The following is a 19905-nucleotide window of genomic DNA, read 5'->3' on the forward strand; positions in this document are numbered from 1 at the left end:
TTTTCATTGTCTATGTCTGTGTCTAATCTACTGACTCCTTGTGGTTTTCATTGTCTATGTCTGAGTCTAATCTACTGACTCCTTGTGGTTTTCATTGTCTACGTCCGAGTCTAATCTACTGACTCCTTGTGGTTTTCATTGTCTATGTCTGAGTCTAATCTACTGACTCCTTGTGGTTTTCATTGTCTACGTCCGAGTCTAATCTACTGACTCCTTGTGGTTTTCATTGTCTGTGTCTAATCTACTGACTCCTTGTGGTTTTCATTGTCTATGTCTGTGTCTAATCTACTGACTCCTTGTGGTTTTCATTGTCTATGTCTGTGTCTAATCTACTGACTCCTTGTGGTTTTCATTGTCTATGTCTCTGTCTAATCTACTGACTCCTTGTGGTTTTCATTGTCTATGTCTGTGTCTAATCTACTGACTCCTTGTGGTTTTCATTGTCTATGTCTGTGTCTAATCTACTGACTCCTTGTGGTTTTCATTGTCTATGTCTCTGTCTAATCTACTGACTCCTTGTGGTTTTCATTGTCTATGTCTGTGTCTAATCTACTGACTCCTTGTGGTTTTCATTGTCTATGTCTCTGTCTAATCTACTTATTCCTTGTGGTTTTCATTGTTTATGTCTCTGTCTAATCTACTGACTCCTTGTGGTTTTCATTGTCTATGTCTGTGTCTAATCTATTGACTCCTTATGGTTTTCATTGTCTATGTCTCTGTCTAATCTATTGACTCCTTGTGGTTTTCATTGTCTATGTCTCTGTCTAATCTATTGACTCCTTGTGGTTTTCATTGTCTATGTCTGTGTCTAATCTACTGACTCCTTGTGGTTTTCATTGTCTCTGTCTCTGTCTAATCTATTGACTCCTTGTGGTTTTCATTGTCTATGTCTCTGTCTAATCTATTGACTCCTTGTGGTTTTCATTGTCTATGTCTGTGTCTAATCTACTGACTCCTTGTGGTTTTCATTGTCTATGTCTGTGTCTAATCTACTGACTCCTTGTGGTTTTCATTGTCTATGTCTCTGTCTAATCTACTGACTCCTTGTGGTTTTCATTGTCTATGTCTGTGTCTAATCTACTGACTCCTTGTGGTTTTCATTGTCTATGTCTGTGTCTAATCTTCTGACTCCTTGTGGTTTTCATTGTCTATGTCTCTGTCTAATCTACTGACTCCTTGTGGTTTTCATTGTCTATGTCTGTGTCTAATCTACTGACTCCTTGTGGTTTTCATTGTCTATGTCTGTGTCTAATCTACTGACTCCTTGTGGTTTTCATTGTCTATGTCTGTGTCTAATCTTCTGACTCCTTGTGGTTTTCATTGTCTATGTCTCTGTCTAATCTACTGACTCCTTGTGGTTTTCATTGTCTATGTCTGTGTCTAATCTACTGACTCCTTGTGGTTTTCATTGTCTATGTCTGTGTCTAATCTACTGACTCCTTGTGGTTTTCATTGTCTATGTCTGTGTCTAATCTTCTGACTCCTTGTGGTTTTCATTGTCTATGTCTCTGTCTAATCTACTGACTCCTTGTGGTTTTCATTGTCTATGTCTCTGTCTAATCTACTGACTCCTTGTGGTTTTCATTGTCTATGTCTCTGTCTAATCTACTGACTCCTTGTGGTTTTCATTGTCTATGTCTCTGTCTAATCTACTGACTCCTTGTGGTTTTCATTGTCTATGTCTCTGTCTAATCTATTGACTCCTTGTGGTTTTCATTGTCTATGTCTCTGTCTAATCTACTGACTCCTTGTGGTTTTCATTGTCTATGTCTCTGTCTAATCTACTGACTCCTTGTGGTTTTCATTGTCTATGTCTCTGTCTAATCTACTGACTCCTTGTGGTTTTCATTGTCTATGTCTCTGTCTAATCTATTGACTCCTTGTGGTTTTCATTGTCTATGTCTCTGTCTAATCTACTGACTCCTTGTGGTTTTCATTGTCTATGTCTCTGTCTAATCTACTGACTCCTTGTGGTTTTCATTGTCTATGTCTCTGTCTAATCTACTGACTCCTTGTGGTTTTCATTGTCTATGTCTCTGTCTAATCTACTGACTCCTTGTGGTTTTCATTGTCTATGTCTCTGTCTAATCTACTGACTCCTTGTGGTTTTCATTGTCTATGTCTCTGTCTAATCTACTGACTCCTTGTGGTTTTCATTGTCTATGTCTCTGTCTAATCTACTGACTCCTTGTGGTTTTCATTGTCTATGTCTCTGTCTAATCTACTGACTCCTTGTGGTTTTCATTGTCTATGTCTCTGTCTAATCTACTGACTCCTTGTGGTTTTCATTGTCTATGTCTCTGTCTAATCTACTGACTCCTTGTGGTTTTCATTGTCTATGTCTCTGTCTAATCTACTGACTCCTTGTGGTTTTCATTGTCTATGTCTCTGTCTAATCTACTGACTCCTTGTGGTTTTCATTGTCTATGTCTCTGTCTAATCTACTTATTCCGAACCTACTTCCAACTTTTTGTTTTTGTTCTAGACGACTTGCTTTGAGTGCAAATAATGTGAACGGATATTCAAAGGGTAGCTCTACATTTGCCTTTACAGCCCTAACACTAACCATGATCCGATCTCTCTCTTCTTTCTTAGCTCAATAGTAATAAGAATAATAAATAATAATAATAATGATAAAGATAGATACATGTTTGTATTTTATGACATCATTACATTTTTTTTTCAAAATAGATTTATAGACATTGACACACGAGGTTGATAAATAACCTTGGCATACCTAATAATAATTAGCAGTTAAAAAAAAAGTGCACGCTTTAATTAATAATAAAATGGTGTCTTGATTTACATGCCTCGTGGTCATTAAGTATGAAATGATTGATGGGGGTTTGTACATTGCATGTGTTTCTGTGGGTAACCATTCACACGAGTTTATTAATCAAATAGGACTACTCTTTCCGTTTGTCAAATAGGACTACTCTTTCCGTTTGTCAAATAGGACTACTCTTTCCGTTTGTCAAAATAGGATTACTCTTTCCATTTTTTCCATTTGCCAAATAGGACTACTCTTTCCATTTGCCAAAATAGGACTACTCTTTCCATTTGCCAAAAAAGGGATTACTCTTTCCTTTAGTCAAATAGGACTACTCTTTCCTTTAGTCAAATAGGACTACTCTTTCCTTTAGTCAAATAGGACTACTCTTTCCTTTAGTCAAATAGGACTACTCTTTCCTTTAGTCAAATAGGACTACTCTTTCCGTTAGTCAAATAGGACTACTCTTTCCATTTGCCAAATAGGACTACTCTTTCCGTTAGTCAAATAGGACTACTCTTTCCGTTAGTCAAATAGGACTACTCTTTCCGTTAGTCAAATAGGAATACTCTTTCCGTTTGCCAAAATAGGACTACTCTTTCCTTTAGTCAAATAGGACTACTCTTTCCGTTAGTCAAATAGGACTACTCTTTCCTTTAGTCAAATAGGACTACTCTTTCCGTTAGTCAAATAGGACTACTCTTTCCATTTGCCAAATAGGACTACTCTTTCCGTTAGTCAAATAGTACTACTCTTTCCTTTAGTCAAATAGGACTACTCTTTCCTTTAGTCAAATAGGACTACTCTTTCCGTTAGTCAAATAGGACTACTCTTTCCGTTAGTCAAATAGGACTACTCTTTCCTTTAGTCAAATAGGACTACTCTTTCCGTTAGTCAAATAGAACTACTTTTTCCGTTAGTCAAATAGAAGTACTTTTTCCGTTAGTCAAATAGAACTACTTTTTCCGTTAGTCAAATAGAAGTACTTTTTCCGTTAGTCAAATAGAAGTACTTTTTCCGTTAGTCAAATAGAACTACTTTTTCCGTTAGTCAAATAGAAGTACTTTTTCCGTTAGTCAAATAGAAGTACTTTTTCCGTTAGTCAAATAGAACTACTTTTTCCGTTAGTCAAATAGAACTACTTTTTCCGTTAGTCAAATAGAACTACTTTTCCCGTTAGTCAAATAGAAGTACTTTTTCCGTTAGTCAAATAGAACTACTTTTTCGATTGGTCAAATAGGACTACTTTTTCCGTTAGTCAAATAGGACTACTCTTTCCTTTAGTCTAATAGGTCTACATTTTCACAATTTCAGCTGTAACAGCCTTACAGATTAGCCGCATTGTCCTTCACTCGATTGAATACAATCAAACCGACCACCTCTTATGTGCCACAATTCACTCGAGCTCTCCAACGGAAGTGATATTGACAATGTTGATTTTTCGATGGACGTCTTCCATCACCTGAGACAACAAAAACTCATGACGTCATTTCAAAAGAACCAGACGAGTCTTCATTTAGCCAGCTTTCTTGGCAATACTTAATTGTGCTAGTCGTAAATAATAAATCACGCTGAAAACTTCGCTTTACAATAGGAGAAAAGAAATCCGGAATTAATATCCACAATTTTCTCTATGATTAAGTTTTCCTTCCTCTTTTAGTCTGATAGTCTAAGAGACTTATTTCGAGAAAATACAAAAAGCTTGTCACGTTTGAGGTGATTAAGTAGCAACACAACAGGGGCTCCTGAAATAATTGTCCACTCCCCATGTTTGTTTCTGAGCCCACCATGTAGCAGCAAGGCATTGGTCAGGATACACAGTTCCACTGGTGCTCACAGCGAAGTGATAGCCAGTGTAAAATAAATTGAACGCGATGAAGAGATCCGCGGACATAATTGGTGTAATTTTTTTTTTTGGGGGGGGGGGGCACCGCGTAGAGAGATTATTAGGAAAACAAGTAAAAAAGGCTTGTATAAAGGAAAGAACTGCATATATACTGTCATATATATCACAACTGCAAGTTTTATTTCCCCTTTTGAAAATAAAACAGAATTATTAATTACCACTAATTAATTAACTAATTTGTTACTTTAAAAAAAAGGATTTATGTTGTCATCGACAATGACTAATTGTCCTAAGTTTCAAATTAATTGTCCAAAAGTTTCAATTTTTTCCGAGAATGGGAAGTAGGAGCAAAAACGTTTCACAGTACCCCGTCAGACAGACAGTGAGTTAGTATAAACTTTGTAAAAATTGACACAATTCATTGGTGTCATGAGACAAGTCCCAAGTTATCTGAAAAGGTTTAGAACCCCTGACGTGTATATTTCTTGGATAGACATGCTATTACTGTCGTCCAACTTAGTCAATAATTTAAACTGGCTTGTAGTCTGTTTAGAATTGAGTCTAGGAGAAAAATGTTGATCAAAATAATATTTTTTTTCAACATAATATTAACATTCGAAGACCAGAGGCGGGCTTTCCTTGAGTTTATATGCGGGGTCCCGCATGTTTACAAGATGGACTGACGGTAAGAAACGAATTAGCCACTCCATGGGTGCCACACTCATATTCCGCCTCTGTGACGAAAATGTCTCATTAGAATTAAAAATAAATAAATTTTTTAAACTGTTTTGTCACGAAATCATCATTGAATTTCAAAGAGTCTCAATATTGAACTTTGTCTTTGTATCTGAGTAGGAATACAGCTAGAAGTGGGATAATGTTTCATTTTTTTTTTAAATGAAAGTTTGACTCGGGATGGTGTTACGTCTGTTGTTGCTTGGGAATAAGGATGGAATAGGGATGAAGATGCTGCGTTTGATATTGGTTTGGGATAAATAGGTTTGGGATAATAGGTTTGGGATGAAGATGTTAGGTTTGTAACAATTAGGGATAAGATTAGATTTAGATTAGGGATGAAGTTAGGTTTGGTATTCATTTGGGATAGGGTAGAAACTGATGTTTCGTTTGGTATTCATGCAAGGATAAGGCCACGTCAGGGATGGAGGTGTTACTTTTTGGTATTGATAATGGTTAAGACTAAATTAGGGATGTCTGCTATTTATTTGGGATTAAGTTGTAAAGTTTTGTAGTGATTAAGGATTAAGATGTGACGTTTTGTCTTGATTATCATAAGCCTTGAGGGATAATATTACGTTTTCTGTTGATAAGGGATAAGTTCGAATAGGAATGACGTTACGTTTGTACTGATTAGGGATAAGTCTCAGATCAGGGAAGCAAGACGTTCTGTATTGAGTTTCTTGTCTATGATCTTGTCTTGTATTTTTGTGTTTGGTGTTTGGCTGCCAGCGTCTTTTAAGTGTAAAACGTCATCGTTTTCGTTTCCAGAGCTCACAGATTGGGACGCCGGTCACCTTGAAAGTGGACGAGAAAGGTCAGATCCTGTATTGGCGAGACCAAAACAAGGTGAGTCTTGAGGAAACATCCAGAATTACATGTTGCAATGCCCTTCCCCATTTTACGTGTAACTACAGCCCCCCTCCCTGTTTAGTGTAACTGTTTACATGTCACGATAGCTCTCCAGTCTAGTCATAATGTAACTAAAGCTCCTCCCTTCTCTGTGTAGTTTACATATAACGGTACCCCCCTCCACTGTGTAATGTAACATAGATCCACACCCCTCTCGTCAGTGTAATGTAAAAAAAAAAGCCCACCCCTCCAGTGTCATATAATAAACACCCACCCCTCCTCTGTGTAATGTAAAAAAAAGGCCCACCCCTCCTGTGTCATGTAACAAAAGCCCACCCCTCCTGTGTCATGTAACCAAAGCCCACCCCTCCTGTGTCATGTAACAAAAGCCCACCCCTCCTCTGTGTAATGTAAAAAAAAAAGGCCGATCCCTCCTGTGTCATTTAACAAAAGCCCACCCCTTCTCTGTGTAATGTAAAAAAAAAAAAGGCCGATCCCTCCTGTGTCATTTAACAAAAGCCCACCCCTCCTGTGTCATGTAACAAAAGCCCACCCCTCCTCTGTGTAATGTAAAAAAAAAAAAAAGGCCGATCCCTCCTGTGTCATTTAACAAAAGCCCACCCCTTCTCTGTGTAATGTAAAAAAAAAAAGGCCGATCCCTCCTTTGTGTAGATTAAATGTAATAACTTCTCTAACTTGTCATTTAAAACAAAGGACTGTAATTTTCAATTGTGCAAAGTTTCCTTCCTTTAAGTCCTAATAGAGCTTCCAATGCTACAGTTGATGTGCACCTCGTCTTGCTAGTCATCTGAGGGTTAAATACTTACACAGCGTCATTAGTAGTTTGTAAGATATTTGAAGATGATTGTGTGTTGATCTGTGTCTTGGAATGTGTGAAGATGATAGTGTGTTGATATGTGTTTTGGAATGTGTGATGATGATTGTGTGTTGATCTGTGTCTTGGAATGTGTGAAGATGATAGTGTGTTGATATGTGTCTTGGAATGTGTGATGATGATTGTGTGTTGATCTGTCTCTTGGAATATGTGTTGATGATTGTGTGTTGATCTGTGTCTTGGAATGTGTTAAGATGATTGTGTGTTGATATGTGTCTTGGAATATGTTAAGATGATTGTGTGTTGATCTGTCTCTTGGAATATGTTAAGATGATTGTGTGTTGATCTGTCTCTTGGAATATGTTAAGATTATTGTGTGTTGATATGGGTCTTGTAATGTGTGATGATGATTGTGTGTTGATCTGTCTCTTGGAATATGTGATGATGATTGTGTGTTGATCTGTCTCTTGGAATGTGTTAAGATGATTGTGTGTTGATATGTGTCTTAGAATATGTTAAGATGATTGTGTGTTGATCTGCCTCTTGGAATATGTTAAGATGATTGTGTGTTGATATGGGTCTTGTAATGTGTGATGATGATTGTGTGTTGATCTGTCTCTTGGAATATGTGATGATGATTGTGTGTTGATATGTGTCTTGGAATGTGTTAAGATGATTGTGTGTTGATATGTGTCTTGGAATATGTTAAGATGATTGTGTGTTGATCTGCCTCTTGGAATATGTGATGATGATTGTGTGTTGATCTGTCTCTTGGAATATGTGATGATGATTGTGTGTTGATATGTCTTGGAATATGTTAAGATGATTGTGTGTTGATATGTCTTGGAATATGTTAAGATGATTGTGTGTTGATATGGGTCTTGTAATGTGTCATGATGATTGTGTGTTGATCTCTGTCTTGGAATGTGTGAAGATGATTGTGTGTTGATATGGGTCTTGTAATGTGTGAAGATGATTGTGTGTTGATCTGTGTCTTGGAATGTGTGATGATGATTGTGTGTTGATATGTCTTGGAATATGTTAAGATGATTGTGTGTTGATATGTCTTGGAATATGTTAAGATGATTGTGTGTTGATATGGGTCTTGTAATGTGTGATGATGATTGTGTGTTGATCTGTGTCTTGGAATGTGTGAAGATGATTGTGTGTTGATATGGGTCTTGTAATGTGTGAAGATGATTGTGTGTTGATCTGTGTCTTGGTATGTGTTATGATGATTGTGTGTTTAACTGTCTTTGTGTTTTAAGTGCTAATGATAGTGGCAAACTGTCTCATGAAATATGGGAAGGCCTATCCAAAATTTAACCCCACCCATTGACCAAATCTCTAAAATAGAAACCCCTCAGAATCCTCCTTGGCTAATGAATAAACCCAAATTAAATTTATCCCTCCTTAATTTCAAAAAAGAAAATACAGACCCAAGCATACTACAAGTCCACTTTAGGGAACTGCAGGAGAGCTACGGAGATTGTGGCACCATCTACACAGACGGATCCAAAATGGAGGGAAAGGTCGCGTGTGCCTGCTCCTTTCGGAACAAAACAATCTCCCGTAGACTCCCCGATGGCTGCTCCATCTTTACGGCCGAATTGCACGCAATATTGCTTGCACTTATGGCCGTAAAAGCATCAGAAAGGAGTAAATTTATAATCTGCTCCGACTCCAAATCTGCATTGCAAGCTTTGGGGCGGATGAATACTGACATCCCATTGGTACATAAGAGCCTGAAGCTGTTGGACCTAATAACAGCCGACCGTAGGGATGTCACCTTCATCTGGGTCCCCTCCCATGTTGGCATTGAGGGAAACGAAGCCGCAGACAGAGAAGCAAAGAGAGCCCTAAATCATGCGGTGTCAGGAACCCAAATTCCCTACTCGGACCTGAGACAAAGTATTGCCTCTGCCACCTATCGAGAGTGGCAGAACCGATGGGAGGCTGAGACTCACAGTAAACTCAGGCAGATTGTGGCGGATGTCAGGTGGCGGCCCACATCTAAGGGTCTGACAAGGCGTGGTAGCACAACCATGTCCAGACTTAGGATTGGCCACACCTACATCACGCACTCTTTTGTACTGAAGAGAGAGGAGCCCCCACTTTGCGAGTACTGTGACTCTCACCTCACCGTGGAACATATCCTCGTTGATTGCCCCAGATACCAGGATGTCAGGGCGAAATATTTTAGAGCCACTAATCTAAAAACACTATTTAATAATGTCGACCCTGGGAAGGTACTGGGCTTTATTCGGGAAGTGGGGCTATCTACGAAGATCTGATTTCTGAATTTGTGAACATGCACTATTTACATTAGATTTTTACCAAATATTTAAATTTTTACTACCTTTACTATTTTAACTGTGAATAGACCTTGATTTTAATTATATGACTGTATAGAATCTGGCCCTTGTTGTTTAGAGAGAGAGTAGTCCTTAAGGGACTGCAGGCACGACATGGCCTAAATTGTGCCGATGTGCCTCAAATCAACAAATCAAATCAACCTAACACCGCATTGCAGAACTGGAAGTTGATTCTGGTTCATTCTAGTTTTTAACCTGCTATTTAAACATCAAGTACCATTATGAGCCATGTAGCCTAGCCATGAAAAATTCATTCAGTGTGACAGGGATAGTTTGAACTTAAAACGAGCGGTGACAAGTCTGCGACACGGTAGTCCCCGAGCTTTTGGTAGAGCCGGACTCTAGATAGATTTGTATCCCCTGAGACCTGCAGCAGGCGGCAAGAAGAGAGCGTTGTCGTTGATCAACTCCTGACATTGGGCCGATCTTTGGGGGATTAGCTCACCTTTCATAACCTCCCCCCCCTCCGTCCCCGGCCCTAGCGCGAGCACATTGTCACGCATGCGCTCTCACTCGATCAAAGGAAGCACTCTAATTGGTTCCAGTGGCCATTGCGTGCGTGTTTATTGTGTAAGTGGGCCAGCGTTTCCAAGGACACACTGTTAGCAAGTAAACTTGTCGAATTTTGGGGCTTTGGTCACTTGACTGGCCTTCATATTGGTCACTAGAACTGGCATTGTTTCACATGGCATTTTTGCCACTGAATAGCGTAGTATAGTGTAATAGTTATCGGAAATGTTAAGTTTATACCTTAACATTTGATGAGAGAGACTTGAGGTACATTTAAGCATTGAAACAGTTTAAATTTCACTATTTATAGTCAGCCCTCTTCAGCGACATCCATTACATGTACACAAATAAAATCCTAAACATTTGTTATTTATAATGAATTAGGTCTCACTATGATCTTTTTTATAAGATTATAAGAGATGAATGCATCTCATACTGGTAGAGCTGCTTATAAGAGAAGGAAGGAGTAAAGAAAGACAATTGTAGAATAGGGTACATAGTGACTGAGCATAGGCTTTGTGTGCCAGACCTGCATTCAAGACTTGTCTGCGCGATGTGTTTGTCTTTAAGCGTATGTGTAAAAGGTATATGCGCATGACTATAATGTGTAAGACCAATATGTATGACTCGATGCATATTCAAGTCCTAATATGTATGATTCGATGCATATTCAAGTCCTAATATGTATGACTCGATGCATATTCAAGCCCTAATATGTATGATTCGATGCATATTCAAGCCCTAATATGTATGACTAGGTGCTTATTCAAGTCCTAATATGTATGATTCGATGCATATTCAAGCCCTAATATGTATGATTCGATGCATATTCAAGCCCTAATATGTATGACTCGATGCATATTCAAGACCTGTTTGTATGATTCGATCTGTGTATGCACGCCCTGTTTGCATGACTTGATGTGTATGCAAACCCTGTTTGTATGACTCGATGAGAGACGTCTTTGTATGACTGTATGTATTGTGTCAGACGTATGTGTGTGTGTGCCATGATTCAGATGTTCTGATGTGATGCGTGTACGCTAACGAGTGTTCTTGTATATTCCAGGAAATGGACTTTCTGGACATCTCTCTCATCAAAGACACACGAACTGGAAGTCAAGTCCGGGTTCCCAGGGTAACTACTTACAACAAATATACGTACATGCTAAGTACACTGCTACCCCCCTCGCTACTCTCACCAAATCTCACACACACACATTAAAGCTGCACGCACTTCCTGGTCTCTCATTTCCCAAGCAAATCACATTCAAAAACAAAACATTCTGAATTGGCCAGATTTTTTCTTTAAAATAGTTAAATTAATATACTCATTTTTATAGTATAATGTCTCAATTAAAGTTTATGAAAATTAGTGTGGCTCTTCACACTAAACGTTTACCTCAGTAATCTACTCCTAGCTTTAAGATTACGTTCTTTATTTAAACAAAAAAAAAATGAATTAAGGAGAGACAAAGAAAAGAAACTGATTTGAAGAAATGTGGCAGCGACATATTGGAACTATAGAAAAAAATAAATAAATGAAAAGATGATGATTTGGAGAGCTTTTGAAATAGACAAAATAAACCTTTATTTACCTATTATGAAACGGAAGGGGTTACACAATGATAGATTTACCTATTATGAAACAGAAGGGGTCACACAATGATAGATTTACCTATTTTTATGAAAAGGAAGGGGTCACACAATGATAGATTTATCTATTATGAAACGAAGGGGTTACACAATGATAGATCTACATATTATGAATAGGAAGGGGTCACACAATGATAGATTTATCTATTATGTAAAGGAAGGGTCACACAATGATAGATTTATCTATTATGAAACGAAGGGGTTACACAATGATAGATCTACCTATTATGAAAAGGAAGGGGTCACACAATGATAGATTTATCTATTATGAAAAGGTAAGGGTTACACAATGATAGATTTATCTATTATGAAAAGGAAGGGGTCACACAATGATAGATTTATCTATTATGAAACGAAGGGGTTACACAATGATAGATCTACCTATTATGAAAAGGAAGGGGTCACACAATGATAGATTTATCTATTATGAAACGAAGGGGTTACACAATGATAGATCTACCTATTATGAAAAGGAAGGGGTCTCACAATGATAGATTTATCTATTATGAAAAGGAAGGGGTCACACAATGATAGATTTATCTATTATGAAACGAAGGGGTTACACAATGATAGATCTACCTATTATGAAAAGGAAGGGGTCACACAATGATAGATCTACCTATTATGAAAAGGAAGGGGTCTCACAATGATAGATTTATCTATTATGAAACGAAGGGGTCACACAATGATAGATTTATCTATTATGAAAAGGAAGGGGTCACACAATGATAGATTTATCTATTATGAAACGAAGGGGTTACACAATGATAGATCTACCTATTATGAAAAGCAAGGGGTCTCAGTGATGCAAACATGTAAGGAAAGGAATGCGCCTCACAATGGTCGAGCTCCTTTCATTTTTAAAGGAATTCACGACACAAGGGTTCACTGACAAATCATTCACGATAAATATTTTATTCTACAACTGGGTAATTGACGCTAGCTTCACGGCAAATGGTTTACACTGACAAATCATCCACGATAAATAGTTCACGCGGTAAATAGTTCACACGATAAATAGTTAACTGACAATTGGCTCACAAGATAGTATATTTTTACATTTTCTATTCGCGTGTTTAATTTTGTAAGGAACCCTTGTCAAGGAACGGGAGGTTCTCAAATGGCATTATACTATTGCTGTCATACATGACGCAAATCACATCTCTTTAATCTGAGCTTCCGGTAACAAAAGCTGTTAATGAAATCATTACAACTGTTTCACACTATTGAACGTCCTGCGCTATTGGTATACAAGTGAATGCTCATTTTGAATTTGAATGAGACAGGAGACTCGACGCTAATGAACTCCATTGTATTTACATCTGTTCCAACTTGGGCACACCGGAGAGGGTGGGGCGAGAAATTATCTTCCATGTGACTATTGATCTCCCCGTTCTATTGATCGATCTCCTGCTGCTACCTACTTTTACCAATTTCCCGATCTACCACAAGACCAAAAAAAAAAGTAAAAAATAATCAAAATTGCGTGCGTCAGAAGACATTTATGGAAGCGATGTAGTTCTCCATCTTAAAGATGTCGTCTGCTGGGAAATTATCTTCTTCTTCTGTGTGCATTAGAGTGAGACACTATGCACACACTGAAGAGAAAAGAACTTGACTCTTTCTCAACCACCCCCATTCTATTATATATATATATATGTGTGTGTGTGTGTGTGTGTATATATATATATATATATATATATATATATATATATATATATATATATATATATATATATATATATATATATATATATATCACTAGGCGTAATTATTGTCCAAGTATGTAGCTCCTGTAATTATGACTTGAGAGCACACTCACACACACATTGGTTAACGCCGTTCAGTTATTGATAGACATCATTGGAGGTCATGAGTGGAAGCACAGAGATAGTCACTGTGACTTGAACATAAGGTCTATATTAGAATGCCAATAGAATCATTGTTTTTGTTTTGGATATAAATGAATAAGTCACGCTCTGATAATCTAATTCTACGAAGCAAAGCAATGGCTCTTCAAACAAATGATCTGAACACATAACTTTAACATGTACCAATTTGGTTGGTAAACCCCGAGTTCTGAAAAAGAAAGTTTCATTTACTGCCAGCTTGGTGCAACTTTTCCAATCGATCTCACCACCTGGAATTCGGATACATGTATTGCTGTTAAAGAAATATTTGTAAGACTAGTATTAGAAAAAAAAAACTTTCAGCAAATATGTTGTAACTATTCCTATTTTCAGACCATTGAGTCGATTCATTTTTAAAACATCTATCACTGAAGTCCATGCCTATTAGAAATCTGTTTCTGTGCCATAGACTGGCTCATAAAAAGTGAACCGATCGTCGCCTGGAGGGATTTTCTCTACCTCGTTGTTTCATGACTCCTCTAATTGGCAACGGTCATCTTAACGGGGCTGTTAGCTCCGTGTCTGAGAGGACCGGACACTTGACAGCTTGCCTCCAGGTCATAGACGATGAGTCCATTTGTCTGGATGGACTGCGTGGATGACCATCAGGGAGGATGGATATGGACACGAAAAGTTGGCTTCCAGGGATGGATGGGAAACGAATGTTTTCCTCTGTTTTTAGCCCCCCCCCCCCCCCAAGGGAAAAAGCCGCTATTAGTTTTGTTTGTGCTCTTTGTCCGTCCGACAGCTGTCAAATTTAGATCTCAAAAAAAACTAGAATAGATTTTGAAAATCTGTTATCATGCTATTTTAAATCTTGCCAAGATTTGGTGCAACGGCTACTTTGTATCCTCTGAAAGCGAATCGTTTTGTTTTTTAAAATTAAAAAATGCGAAGCGTTTCATTCGTAATACAAATGCACTATTTTAAAAACAATACTTTCAAGACTATATAGTATGTACTAAGGCAGGGAGACATGTAGTTATTCAAGTTACAATTTTCATTAGCTAATTGAAAAACAAAAGAGTAAATCTATGGAGATTTTGTCACAGTGAGACCTAGTTTATTTCTTCAGTTTTGTTTTCTAGGGACTAATTAGATTCATCGGGTTGACTATTTCGTCAATCTTTTTTTTTTTTTTTTATTCTTTTTTTTTTCCCACACAAATGTATCAAACTAAGAACAACTTTCTAACGGAAGGATTCTGTCATGTCTTGCTTATGTTTTGAAGTTTATATCATGGACTACTTGAAGTATTTTAAAGCTTGTACTTTGGTGACTGAGACCGTTGAACAAAACTTGCCACGTGGACTAAACGTAGTCTATTGTGTTCTCGGATGGAACTAACTGAAACCAGATTTCTCAACACAAATGATAATCTTCTGGTCATCTCGCGCCACATTGTGCTTGTAGTAGCCGATCTCCTGGACCCCTCGTTCTTCTTTTACAGTTTCTTGCTATTTGTGTCCATGTTTGAGTGATAATCTCTGGTTTGTACATTGTCTGTTTTTTGTCCAGTCCTTCAATGTAATCTGTCTGGGTCTTGTTCAAATTCCGTTTTCTTTACACCGAGAGCACGGCCAAGATACCCCCTCCCCCTTTTCCAATTCTTTTATCAATCCAATTCCAGTTACACTAAAAGATTAGTTTGAGCCCCCCTTCACCTTTTTTTTCCCTCTGAAGTCTCGCGATTTCTCGTTGAAATAAAAACTGATTCTATCAAAAGGAAAGGAAGCGGAGGGGCTGTAATTTGAATTAGATTTATATCCTAAAAAAAAAAAAAGACGAGGTTTTCTAGGCAAGTGTTCTATTCTCCGTGAATTTAGCAAAGGACTTTCACAGAAAGTTTACACGGAGGGGGTTTGAACCCAGGCGTTCAAAGCATTACAGTTTGCCCGAAAGGACGCCTGGTACAAATTGGTTCTGCGAGAAAGTCATTTGCAATTGACCAGGAGAAGACCACCAGGAACTGTGGAAGAGATCAAGTTCAAGGGTCAATATTTATATAGGCCAGGCTCCATAACACAGCGAAGTGGCTTTAGACGGGACACATTTTGGGGAGGGGGGAGGGGGCGGTGAATCTTTTAAAATCAGGAGGATGTGAGTGTCGTGTATTTGGGAGGCCTGAGTTCAGTTGGCTGTCAGCAATTAGCCTGATTACTGACATGTTACCGCTGGAAAGATGGGATACCAGATAAGAGCACGTGATGTGAAGATTTAAAAAAAAGCAGATCTAGTTGAAGCGGGGCCAGACACTTCCGTTTGTTCACGTTTCTATGGACGCTGTCTTGTTGTTATGATGCAATCTAGATATTAAGTTTTAACAACAGTCCACTTATGTTTCCTTGTGTAAGATGTAGTATAAATATGTCTCCAATACGTGCTAAGCTGTTGTAGTGAGACTCTACATAACAGAGATTGCTAGAGATAGACGAACCCTTACATTGGCTGTAGAACCACACCATGGGCTACAGAGCCACAACATGGGCTGAAGAGTCACAACATGGGCTGTAGAGCCACAACATGGGCTGGTGAGTCACAACATGGGCTGGTGAGTCACAACATGGGCTGTAGAGCCACAACATGGGCTGGTGAGTCACAACATGGGCTGGTGAGTCACAACATGGGCTGTAGAGTCACAACATGGGCTGTAGAGCCACAACATGGGCTGGTGAGTCACAACATGGGCTGTAGAGTCACAACATGGGCTGGTGAGTCACAACATGGGCTGGTGAGTCACAACATGGGCTGTAGAGTCACAACATGGGCTGTAGAGCCACAACATGGGCTGGTGAGTCACAACATGGGCTGGTGAGTCACAACATGGGCTGTAGAGTCACAACATGGGCTGTAGAGCCACAACATGGGCTGGTGAGTCACAACATGGGCTGGTGAGTCACAACATGGGCTGTAGAGTCACAACATGGGCTGGTGAGTCACAACATGGGCTGAAGAGTCACAACATGGGCTGTAGAACCACAACATGGGCTGTAGAGCCACAACATGGGCTGTAGAACCACAACATGGGCTGTAGAGCCACAACATGGGCTGTAGAGTCACAACATGGGCTGTAGAGTCACAACATGGGCTGTAGAACCACAACATGGGCTGTAGAGTCACAACATGGGCTGTAGAGTCACAACATGGGCTGTAGAGTCACAACATGGGCTGTAGAACCACAACATGGGCTGTAGAGCCACAACATGGGCTGTAGAACCACAACATGGGCTGGTGAGTCACAACATGGGCTGTAGAACCACAACATGGGCTGTAGAGCCACAACATGGGCTGAAGAGTCACAACATGGGCTGTAGAACCACAACATGGGCTGTAGAGTCACAACATGGGCTGTAGAACCACAACATTGGCTGTAGAGTCACAACATGGGCTGTAGAACCACAACATGGGCTGTAGAGCCACAGCATGGGCTGAAGAGTCACAACATGGGCTGTAGAACCACAACATGGGCTGTAGAACCACAACATGGGCTGGTGAGTCACAACATGGGCTGTAGAACCACAACATGGGCTGTAGAGCCACAACATGGGCTGGTGAGTCACAATATGGGCTGGTGAGTCACAACATGGGCTGGTGAGTCACAACATGGGCTGGTGAGTCACAACATGGGCTGTAGAGCCACAACATGGGCTGGTGAGTCACAACATGGGCTGTAGAGTCACAACATGGGCTGTAGAGCCATAACAATGGCTGTAGAACCGCAACATGGGCTGTAGAGCCACAACATGGGCTGTAGAGTCACAACATGGGCTGGTGAGTCACAACATGGGCTGGTGAGTCACAACATGGGCTGGTGAGTCACAACATGGGCTGGTGAGTCACAACATGGGCTGGTGAGTCACAACATGGGCTGTAGAGCCACAACATGGGCTGGTGAGTCACAACATGGGCTGGTGAGTCACAACATGGGCTGGTGAGTCACAACATGGGCTGTAGAGCCATAACAATGGCTGTAGAACCGCAACATGGGCTGTAGAGCCACAACATGGGCTGTAGAGTCACAACATGGGCTGGTGAGTCACAACATGGGCTGGTGAGTCACAACATGGGCTGGTGAGTCACAACATGGGCTGGTGAGTCACAACATGGGCTGTAGAACCACAACATGGGCTGTATAGCCACAACATGGGCTGAAGAGTCACAACATGGGCTGTAGAACCACAACATGGGCTGTAGAACCACAACATGGGCTGGTGAGTCACAACATGGGCTGGTGAGTCACAACATGGGCTGTAGAACCACAACATGGGCTGTAGAGCCACAACATGGGCTGGTGAGTCACAATATGGGCTGGTGAGTCACAACATGGGCTGGTGAGTCACAACATGGGCTGGTGAGTCACAACATGGGCTGTAGAGTCACAACATGGGCTGTAGAGCCATAACATGGGCTGTAGAGCCATAACAATGGCTGTAGAACCGCAACATGGGCTGTAGAGCCACAACATGGGCTGTAGAGCCACAACATGGGCTGTAGAGTCACAACATGGGCTGGTGAGTCACAACATGGGCTGGTGAGTCACAACATGGGCTGGTGAGTCACAACATGGGCTGGTGAGTCACAACATGGGCTGGTGAGTCACAACATGGGCTGTAGAGCCACAACATGGGCTGGTGAGTCACAACATGGGCTGTAGAGCCATAACAATGGCTGTAGAACCGCAACATGGGCTGTAGAGCCACAACATGGGCTGTAGAGTCACAACATGGGCTGGTGAGTCACAACATGGGCTGGTGAGTCACAACATGGGCTGGTGAGTCACAACATGGGCTGTAGAGCCACAACATGGGCTGGTGAGTCACAACATGGGCTGTAGAACCGCAACATGGGCTGTAGAGCCACAACATGGGCTGTAGAGCATCAACATGGGCTGTAGAGCCACAACATGGGCTGGTGAGTCACAACATGGGCTGGTGAGTCACAACATTGGCTGTAGAACCACAACATGGGCTGGTGAGTCACAACATGGGCTGTAGAGCCACAACATGGGCTGTAGAACCGCAGCATGGGGCTGTAGAGCCACAACATGGGCTGTAGAACCGCAGCATGGGGCTGTAGAGCCACAACATGGGCTGTAGAACCGCAGCATGGGGCTGTAGAGCCACAACATGGGCTGTAGAACCGCAGCATGGGGCTGAAGAGCCACAACATGGGCTGTAGAGTCACAACATGGGCTGTAGAGTCACAACATGGGCTGTAGAGCCACAACATGGGCTGTAGAACCACAACATGGGCTGGTGAGTCACAACATGGGCTGTAGAGTCACAACATGGGCTGTAGAACCACAACATGGGCTGTAGAGCCGCAACATGGGCTGTAGAGTCACAACATGGGCTGTAGAGTCACAACATGGGCTGGTGAGCCACAACAATGGCTGTAGAGCCGCAACATGGGCTATAGAACCACAACATGGGCTGTAGAACCACAACATGGGCTGTAGAACCACAACATGGGCTGTAGAGCCACAACAATGGCTGTAGAGTCACAACATGGGCTGTAGAACCACAACATGGGCTGTAGAACCACAACATGGGCTGTAGAGTCACAACATGGGCTGATGAGTCACAACATGGGCTGGTGAGCCACAACATGGGCTGTAGAGCCGCAACATGGGCTAGTGAGTCACAACATGGGCTGGTGAGTCACAACATGGGCTGTAGAGTCACAACATGGGCTGGTGAGTCACAACATGGGCTGTAGAGTCACAACATGGGCTGTAGAGCCACAACATGGGCTGTAGAGTCACAACATGGGCTGTAGAGCCACAACATGGGCTGGTGAGTCACAACATGGGCTGGTGAGTCACAACATGGGCTGTAGAGTCACAACATGGGCTGTAGAGTCACAACATGGGCTGTAGAGTCACAACATGGGCTGTAGAGCCACAACATGGGCTAGTGAGTCACAACATGGGCTGTAGAACCACAACATGGGCTGGTGAGTCACAACATGGGCTGTAGAGTCACAACATGGGCTGTAGAGCCACAACATGGGCTGGTGAGTCACAACATGGGCTGGTGAGTCACAACATGGGCTGTAGAGTCACAACATGGGCTGTAGAGCCACAACATGGGCTGGTGAGTCACAACATGGGCTGGTGAGTCACAACATGGGCTGTAGAGCCACAACATGGGCTAGTGAGTCACAACATGGGCTGGTGAGTCACAACATGGGCTGTAGAGCCACAACATGGGCTAGTGAGTCACAACATGGGCTGGTGAGTCACAACATGGGCTGTAGAGCCACAACATGGGCTAGTGAGTCACAACATGGGCTGTAGAGCCACAACATGGGCTAGTGAGTCACAACATGGGCTGGTGAGTCACAACATGGGCTGTAGAGCCACAACATGGGCTGTAGAGCCACAACATGGGCTGGTGAGTCACAACATGGGCTGGTGA

General features: G+C 41.0%; 1 protein-coding gene across 10 annotated transcripts in view; it reads left to right on the plus strand.

Moving 5' to 3' along the window:
- Window positions 1-19905, plus strand: part of LOC106069940 (1-phosphatidylinositol 4,5-bisphosphate phosphodiesterase beta-1-like) — a 130249-nt gene that overhangs the window by 39380 nt on the left and 70964 nt on the right. For 9 of the 10 annotated variants that reach the window (XM_056022941.1, XM_056022938.1, XM_056022940.1 and 6 more), the window contains exons 3-4: window positions 6084-6200; window positions 10990-11058. In XM_056022941.1, the coding sequence (XP_055878916.1) occupies window positions 6084-6200; window positions 10990-11058 (186 nt within the window). The remainder of the gene's footprint in view (window positions 1-6083; window positions 6201-10989; window positions 11059-19905) is intronic. The other variant, XM_056022946.1, reaches the window with a different exon arrangement.

The sequence above is a fragment of the Biomphalaria glabrata genome, chromosome 3 (genome assembly GCF_947242115.1).
Source record: "Biomphalaria glabrata chromosome 3, xgBioGlab47.1, whole genome shotgun sequence".
Classification (NCBI taxonomy): Eukaryota; Metazoa; Mollusca; class Gastropoda; family Planorbidae; genus Biomphalaria; species Biomphalaria glabrata.